We start from the raw sequence: 9,596 nt of genomic DNA on the forward strand, positions 1-9,596 counted from the left end.
AAAGATGATGCACTATAGGTCTACATAACAAACACAAATAAAGAACCTAAGAGCCAAAGCTTTTTAGAATATATCCAAAGATGTTCTTGTGCAAATAACAGTTGGGGGGGAAAAAAAAAAAAGAGTGCTCTGTCTAACACAAGCAAAATTTTTTATGTGACATAAAGAAAACTTTGACACTTGCCACGGTTAACAGCAATCTACATACACACTGAAAACTTACCCTAAAGTTTGTTTCTGGGTTTTGTGGTAAATGAGTATGTAATGTTTCTTCAACTTGATTAGCTATTGAAAGAAAACAAACAAACAAACACATGTATATGAATAACAAATCTTATAAAGAATGACCTAAAAGACTATTATTTGAAATCATCTCTCTATTCCAACAAAGATGTTTTCAAGAGTGAACTAGGCTCCAATGAACAACAACAACAAAAAAAAGTTCCACACACCCTGGTCTCCCCTACCATTCAGCCTTAACCACACACCTCTCTTTGCTCAAATACAGTGGTGACTTGATTGATTCACTATGCTCTGAAAACTGTTCTCCTGTGAGTTCTGCTAAATTTGTCCTGTCTGCCCCAATATTTATAAATTCCAGGCTCTACTCAGTTCAAAATTCACCTCTACAGAAAAACACTCTTTGTGCACTATCTTCTCTCATAAGAATTTTATGTGAGTTGGGAATATGGCAGTGGCAGAACACTTGTCTAGCATGCACAAAGGCCCTGAGGTTAATACAAAGCATTTGAGGGAAAGAGGGGCACAAGGCAAATTTAAGGTATGGAGGCTCACACCTGTTACTTAATACACTTAGGAGACAGTCAGGAGAACTGCAGTGAGCTCCAGGCCAGCTAGAGCTACAGATTAAGATTCTGTCTCTCTCAAACATGAAAAAGCAATCACTTTAACCGTTACTTAAATATTGCAGTGCCCCATGCAAATTCTTCTATCACTATCTTACCTTACATATTCAATCTTGGGCTATTCAATTCATCATTAGCACCTGAACTTTGTCTTATCCCTTCTACTACTACGCATTATGTTCCTTTAGAAAAGGGACTTGTAGAATTTCAATATGCATTAGAAGATACTAAAATATATTAATTACATATATTAGAAATAAAATATAACCTTGCAGAACTTTACATATAATATACACTCAAAACAGTTGCCCTTCTTCACAGTACTGGTTTGTTCTTTCTATAATACATTTTCCTAGGATTTTCTGAAGAAATACATGGATTGACATGATGTACCTGCTTTCCTAAGCATCAATTTAACATATGGGAATGAATTATAATCTTTTTGTAAAAGCCTAGGTCCCAAGAATACAAAGAAGAATAAGATACAATCTGACTGTCAAGAAATAGAAACAAAACAAGCCAACAAATACTATAAATAATCAGGCATAAAACAAAATTATGTGAAAATATAAATAAGGAAACCATTCTTAGGAATGACTATAAAGTAGTAAAGATTTAAGAATTATCCTTCATTGGCTAAGAAGTAATTTTACAGGTATATATACAGAGAGAGAGAGAAAAATGGCATACAAATGAAACAGCAGGAAAGAAAAGCATATAAGAAATGTAAGATATATTCAAGAACTAGGGCTGGAGTATAGGGTGCCCTGTGCAAAGAGAATCAAAAGGAACTGCAATGAACTCCTAAAACAGAAAGTGGGGTAATTGGTTTCAACTCCCTGGTTTAAACTAATAGGTAAGATAGCAATTTAAAGCAGTGCTTATAGCACAAAGATGCTGCCTATGCCCAACTTCATATTCTAATGTTCAACCAAAGAAACTAAACAGGTAATACAAGTATCTAGCCTTCTTATATTCCAACCCAAAAAGAAAAAATGTGGTTTACAGCTATTTTTCAACTACTTTCACCACAATGAAATGTTATGGGGAGAAATTCAATCACTTTGTAGAATAAAGAGAAAATAAAAATTCGAGTTTACAAGAAATTTTAAATTGTTCATATTTCACTTAACATAAAGAGTAAAAAAGCTCCATTATCAGTACTTTGTTATTGTTTTATGGTTCTATTCCAACAATTATTACCTGCTTTATCAAAAAAACTGCTTTTCAACCTTGAATCCAAACCTTTATGGGGTTTATCCAACCGTTTCTCACATTCATGATAGGTTAGGTCTCTATTTTTCTCCTTTCCAGAAAATGTTTCTTTGCTGTTTTCTCTTACTAAACAAAAATCTTTTCGTATTGATTTAAAGACAGAAACCTGATCAAACTGTTTAGGAAAGTCCTTTTTTAATTTATTCTGAATTTGTATTTCATTTTCATTGTCTGATTCATGATGAGAGGCTCGTCTCTCTATTTCCAAACTATCATCAGTATGAATTGAAGAAACAAGATTGTCCTTTGAACTAAAATCCTGTTCATCCTCATTGTCACTACTAACGACTGGAATTCCCGCAAGATCCCCAGAGTTCAAAAAATAATCATCTTCATCCAGTAATGAATTTTCAGATCCTGTTTGATTCGGCATCCCATAAGACATGCTGGCAAGGGTAGGAGTTAAGTTGTGGTCTGTATCTTCAGACATTTCTGTATCCATGACACCACCTTAAAAAGTAAGAAACTGTTTAGACAAGTGACAATGCTGAAGATGACCACAGTTATAAGGTCCGTCTTCTATTTAACAAAATATTTTTCTTCTTTGTCTAACAAATTAGCGGTCATGTTACAATAGTATTCATTTAACATTTCTGGTAAGATTATCCCTATCTGACAGTTAAGGAATCAACAGACCTAAACTTGAAAGATTAATTCAGATTAGGAAGAAGGCAATATAATATAGAGAAAAGAGCTCCAACTTCAGAATCAGAACTATTTTGTTAAAATTACAGAAAAAAAACTCTCAGTATATAGATATAAAAGAATCTTAATACTCACCTTGGAAATTAATCTGTGGTGAGGCTTAGTGACAATTATGTATTAAAAAAGCCACTTGCAAATTAAAAAGCACAGAAAGGAATATGAAAATGATACGTATAGTTTTTATAGTGTATTCTGCAGAGATAAGACCAAAACATTCACTCTAATAGAAAATAGGATTTGGTCCCAGAATCCCATTTTCTCTGCACTAACACACACTAACACAGATATAACGTTAAGATTTACTATGCTAAGTGTGCAAACATAAAAATTAAATTTAGCTAATCTTCATAACTGTATGCTGAAGTCTGTCCTATTATAAAACATATATTCACCACCTTTCCTTCACATAATTGTTTTTTAAAAAAAAGTCTTACCCTGTTTGTTCTACTTTAACAACCAAGTATTAGTTCACTGAGCTCTTCATTTCTCACTAGAATCACCACAGCGACATCAGTCATATCCAGCTGACTCACTGCTGGATAAAATTTATGTCTTTGAGTTTGGACTTCTTCCAACCTATTGATTTTATACTGTCTCTATTCATGGCTTCGATATTATTTTTTCAGGATTCAAGTTTCTTCTTTCATACACTCAGACTACATTATTTTATTCGTTTGTATAGTTTTGACATAGACTCTTGACTTTCTCTCTTTCTTTTTGGGAACCATGGTACCTCAGGATGAAAGTCAGGGTCTTTCTTATGCATGCTGGGCAAGCACTTTCCCACAAAGCTATCCCCAAACCTTAACTTATTCTTTTTTCCAAGATAGATTTAGTGGTGCTAGGGAGATGGCTCAGTGGTTAAGAACACTGGCTGTTCTACCGAAAGGCATACGTAGACTCCCAGCACCCACATGGCGGCTAACAACCCTCTGTAACTCAAGTTACAAGGGGATATGATGACCTCTTCTGGATGCACAGATGTACATACAGGCAAAAACAAAACCCATAAAACATAAAATAAAAATGAGTAAATCCCAAGGAAAATTTAAATATCTACGTTATGGAGCTTCCCCATGGAACTCCAAGTTAGCATATCTAAGCTCACACTCATTTACTCATTTCAAGCATGCAGTTCTTATTCTTCCCTCACTTGATTAAGTGACTCACAAACTAGCAATTATTCAAAAGAAAATTATTTCATTTCTCCATCTTATGAATAAATTCTATTAACTGTATTACTTCTCTAAAATGCATTTCTTCTATTCAACACCGAATTTTTACTGTCCAAATCTCTACATGTACTCCATTTTCACTGCTTTAATTCTACATAACTAATTACAAAGCAACTATAATCTAACAAATCCTATGTCTAAAATTTAAATGGCTCAAAAGTAAGCAAACACCTTGATAAAAACAAAATAAAGGCTTAAAGACAGAAAATACTGATAACATACTTCTTTAATCAGTTCAAAAAGCTTTCTGTGGTTGGCTTTTTAACCTGGGTCTATAATCTAATAAAGTCTTCTATTTATTTGTTTATAATCAAGACTTACCTATGCAGAGTCCAAATAAAAGTTTCCTTCAAGTTTCCCTATCCAAAGATATCTTTCTAAAATGTAAGTTATTTCATAATCCCTTGAAGATCATCCATAGTCCCCTGTTCTCTAAGGGAGAGATGCATCCATTTACAATATATACTGTGGTAAAAGGAACTATCCCCAGATTATAAAGACAAATGGTGAAGATTCTAGTAATAGCTGCTGTTACTTAGAGCTACAAAAATGGTGGTGGTGGTAAAAAAAAACCTACAAACAGTATGACAATAAAAAAATATATTGGAGCACATAAAGAAATAAAAAAGAAAGGCCTTTATATTTTTACATCAATAGAATGCTTACAGATTAGTGTGAAATAAATAAAACGGGAAAATCCTCCTTGTATGCTTTCCAAAACAGTTCACAAAGGCTGCAGAGACTGCTCAGTGTGACAGCACTCAATGCTCTTGGAGAGAACTTGTGTTCAGTTCCTAGCACACACATGGTAACACAGAGCCATCTGTAACTTCCACTTCCAGAATCTAAGGCCCTATTTTGGCATGTGCAGGCACCAGGCACTCAGGTACACATACAGACATAAGAACACCTATACACATAAAACTTAAAAACCAAATCTGTAGAGTCAGGGATAGTGCATCACAGCTTTACTCCCAGCACTCAAGAGGGAAGCAGATCTCTGGGAGTTTGGGGCTAGCCTGGTCTACACAGAGTGTTCCAAGACAGCCAAAACTGCATAGGGAGAAAGAGATCCTATTTTTTAAAGAAATTAATATGAAATAAAAGAACACAATAAAGGGTAAAACAGATACTAACCTCCCCCCGCTCCCTTCTTTTTTCTTTTGAAACAGGGTTTCTGGCTGTCCCAGATCTGGCTCTGCAGACCAAGGTAGCCTTGAACTCAAAAAATGTATCTGTCTCTGCCTCCCAAGTGCTGAGATTAAAAGCGTGTGCCATCACACCTGATTCAGATGATAAAATCTTAAAGGAAATGTACACTTAAGGGTTCAAAAATGAGGTATTAACATGCCTAATTTCTCATCAGAGTACACTTAATATTAAAAAGAATAATAATTCTAATTTAGGATATAAAGCTGTAAAGGAAAGTAACTGACAAGCTAGTATTCAAGAAAGACTTTTCATGAATACTTTTCTAGAATACATTTCCTATTTCCTTTTAAACTGCACATTAGTGAGCCATGGCCATATTTTGGGGGGGGGGGGGTTGTTGTTGTTGTTTTGGTTTTGGTTTCTCAAGACAAGGTTTTTCTGTGTAGCCTTGGCTATCCTGGACTCACTTTGTGGACCAAGCTGGCCTTGAACTCACAGAAATCTGCCTGCCTCTGCCTCCCCAAGTGCTGGGATTACAGCATGCACCACTGCGCCTGGCTCATATTTTGTTTTAAAACAGCAAAAAATAAAAATGATACAAGAAGTATTTGTAGATATTCACATGAATACATTTCTCAATAGGAAATATTGACTATTTCTGGGTCACCCAGCCCAGTTGTGAGCATTCTATACAGCTAACATTGTCCTCCTTGGGTATCTAGTCCTCCTGCCCTAACTTCTCAGGTGCTAGAATCACGGCATTCACTACCTTGTCCAGCTGAAATTAAAATGGTAAATTCTACGCTATACAAATTGTACTCTGGGGGCTGTAGAAATGGCTTAGAGATTAAGAATACTGAATGTTCTTTTAAAGGTCCTGAGTTCAATTTCCAGCAAACACATGGTGGTTCCTAACCATCTATTGTCAGATCTGGTGCCCTCTTCTGGCATGTAGTGTACATGCAGGCAGAATACTGGATGGATGAATAGATGGATAGATAGACAGACAGACAGATAGATAGATATTAATAAATACAATAATAAAAACAAACTGTATTCCAAAATATTTTTTAATTTAAGCTATAGAACGTGTCAATTAGATGTAGATTTGGAATCACCAGATAAGACACCTCTGAGTGTAACTACGAGGATGTTTCCATGTTTAACTGAGCAGAGAAGACCCACTTGGAATAAATTAAAAGAAAAGTAACGGGCTGGAAAAAGCAGTTCAGCAGTTAAGAGCTCTTGCTGTTCTTGTAGAGGATCAGGGTTCAGTTCCCAGCACGTATAAGGCAGATCACAACCAACTAAAGGATAACTTGTCACACCAGTTATAAACGATCTGATGCCCTCTTCTGACTGCCTATTTGTGCACCAGACACAAATACTGCCCATTTATACAGAACACAAACATTAAAAGATAAACAAATCTTAAGAAAGAGGGGGAGAATGAAGAAGAAAGCCTGGCACCAGCATTCAGCTCTCTCTGCACTATATAACCTTAAACTGCCTAATACTGCTGTCGCCATGCTTTTCCCTGCCATGACCAATTGTGTTCCCCCAGAACTATAATCCAAAATATACCACTTCTAATTTATATTGCTTCTTGTCACGTGTCTAGTAACAGCAACAGAAAAGTAGCTAACATAAAAGAAGAGAAAGATACAGATTACCCCTATCCATAATAAAATAAGGGAAAATACTAGATTTTATTGAAAACTGAAAATAAAATAGTGGTCACATTTCACCTGCAATGATTTGCATTTAATTAATGCTAGCCAAAAAGCTAAGAAGCAGTAAGTTTAACTAATTAGACGATTTTCTGAGGGTGGCACATTCCAGTACAGCCAAGGATAAACAGAAAATGCCTGCCTTGAAAACTGAGAGACAGACAGATAGACAGAGACTGACCACCTAAATAAAATGGATAGATGTTTTAGAAATAACTAATTAGTAAAACAGAGATAATTGACTAATATTACATCAGTTAAAGAAAGCAAATTCAGTTTAAAATCTTCAGGTCAAGCAATCTTCATGACTGACAAGATGGCTCAGTAGATAAAGGCACTCTGCTAACCCTGATATCCTAAATTCAATACCTATGACAAACATGGTGCAAAGAGATAACCACCTTCTCTGACCACCACACAAGCACACGTAATACATACATCTATGTGTGTGCACACATGTACACACACACACACATACACACACACGAGTAAATGTAATTTCTAAAAATAATTTTAAGGAGAGAAAGCTCCAAAGGTCATAGACCTGCAGTCCTAAAACTCGGGAGGTAGAATCAAAAGCATTACAAGTAGAGGGCTAACCTAAATGAACACAGAAAGACTGTGAAACAGAAAGGAAAAGGAATTTAAAGAGCAAGGAGACAAAGGCTACCTTTGTTTTATCAGCAAATTCCACACACATACACACACAGAAATTAAAAGCTGCCTCACATGGTTGTGCATGTATTCAGGAGGCAGAGGATCACTACATTCAAAGACAGTGGCGTATACATACTTCTCAAGCCTGTCTCAAAAAAACTCAGGACCTTATAATTTTATAAAAATTTTGAAAGAAAATACTAACAGTTATACTGTATAAAAGTATTACTTTTCAGCCATTTCTGAAGACAGAATGAGATTATACTTGATTCTGTATATGCATATAAGGGGTGGAAGGGCGTATATGGGACACACATGAATTTAGGTTAGTGGACATGCAGAGGCCACAGAAAGATGTTCGTGTCCTGCTTTATTATTCTCAGTTAATTCCTTGAGACAGAATCTCTTAACAGAAGGCTCACTCTTTTGGCTAAAGCTACTTGGCCAGCAAGAGCTCTAGGGATTCACCTGTTTCTACCCTCACCACACTCCTCTAAATACTGGAGTTAGTGCCCAGCTTTTTATGTGCGTGCTAAGGAGTCTAATTCATAATCCAATGCTTGTGGACAGCAAGCACTCTTTCCCACTGAAACAGCTCCCTAACCTCATTGGTTCTTTTTTTTGGTTTTGTTTGTTGGTAGTCTCTCTACATAGTCCAGGCTGTCCTGGAACTCACTATATAGACCAGGCTGGGTTCAAATCCACAGAGGCCTGCCTCCCAAGTACTGAGATTGAAGGTGCGCAGTGGGGCCTATTTGATAAAAGTGAACAGAAATTATAATCACATGACAAATGATAATAACTAATTCAAGTGGAATCAGGAATCAGCCAAAGGTGACTATTACCTTGAAGGTTATTTAATGAAGTCCTAAAAGTTTTATCAAAGAGAATTTAACTTCCCGGCACTGCAAATAAACAGAGCAAAAAAGAAATTAGGTAATTTGAGCAGTCACTGGGAGAAAAATTTTTAGATGCTAGGGTTCTAAGTGCACCACTACAGACACAAGTTTATTTTAAAATCTTATTGCATTTATTAAGGTATGAGTTATGTAAATCGTTCTTGTAATAAGAACCTACACATAAAAATTCATTTTCAAAAGTAACAAAATTTAGGAACAATAACATAAAAAGGGCATAATACTTCTTATTCAAAATAATCATAAGCCAGGCGTGGTGGAGCACGCCTGTAATCCCAGCACTTGGGGAGAAGGAGGTAGGTAGACCTATGTGAGTTTGAGGCCAGCCTGGTCTACAAAGTAGACAGCCAAGGCTACACAAAGAAACCGTCTTGAAAACCAAGAAAAAAAAATGAAAAAGGTGTTTGTAACAAGGTTAATGTAAAGTGATCTGTTATTAATAAAAATATATAATAAAAGCATTGATTCGTGGATTCATTGGCTCATTTGGTAGAGTTTACACCTACCAAGCATAAAGCCTGGATTTTGATCCCAACATCAAACAAACCAAGTGCACTGGCATAAACCTGAAACCCCAGCACACAGGAAGGATAGGCAGGAGGGTCAGGTTGTCCTTACATAGCAAGCTCAAAGCTTACTTGAGAAACATGATACCCCACCTGAAAACATATAAATAAAACCATAAACTCTTGAAAAAGTGTATGCATGTGTCAAGTAGAATTACAACTTTATACAGTTTTTAAATTTTTCATCAGTCTCATGTAGTCTAAGCAACCACTTTACCATCCAGAATCTATATGCATAACCTGATAAAATTTTTAAACACTGTACAAAGTCATGTTAAAATGTAGCATATTAACGAATATTTTAAGCCAAGCAGTAGTGGTGTATGCCTTTAACCCCAGCACTCAGAGGTAGATGACAGCATATCTCTGAGTTTGAGGCCAGACTGGTCTACACACTGAGTTCCAGGACAGCCAGATTACTGAGAAAACTTGTCTTGAAAAAACATACATACATACATACATACATACATACATACATACATACATACATACA

General features: G+C 35.8%; 1 protein-coding gene across 3 annotated transcripts in view; it reads right to left on the reverse strand.

The window, feature by feature from the left end:
• Positions 1 to 9,596, reverse strand: part of Zmym4 (zinc finger MYM-type containing 4) — a 122,927-nt gene that overhangs the window by 65,551 nt on the left and 47,780 nt on the right. For 2 of the 3 annotated variants that reach the window (XM_055610978.1, XM_055610977.1), the window contains exons 3-4: positions 2,070 to 2,591; positions 224 to 285 (exon numbers count right to left, since the gene is read on the reverse strand). The exons of the other annotated variant lie outside the window; for it this stretch is intronic. In XM_055610978.1, coding sequence (XP_055466953.1) covers positions 224 to 285; positions 2,070 to 2,591 — 584 coding nt within the window. The remainder of the gene's footprint in view (positions 1 to 223; positions 286 to 2,069; positions 2,592 to 9,596) is intronic. 3 annotated transcript variants of the gene reach the window in all.

This window comes from Psammomys obesus, unplaced genomic scaffold (assembly GCF_907164565.1).
Source record: "Psammomys obesus unplaced genomic scaffold, mPsaObe1.curated_primary_1811, whole genome shotgun sequence".
In the NCBI taxonomy this organism is placed as follows: domain Eukaryota; kingdom Metazoa; phylum Chordata; class Mammalia; order Rodentia; family Muridae; genus Psammomys; species Psammomys obesus.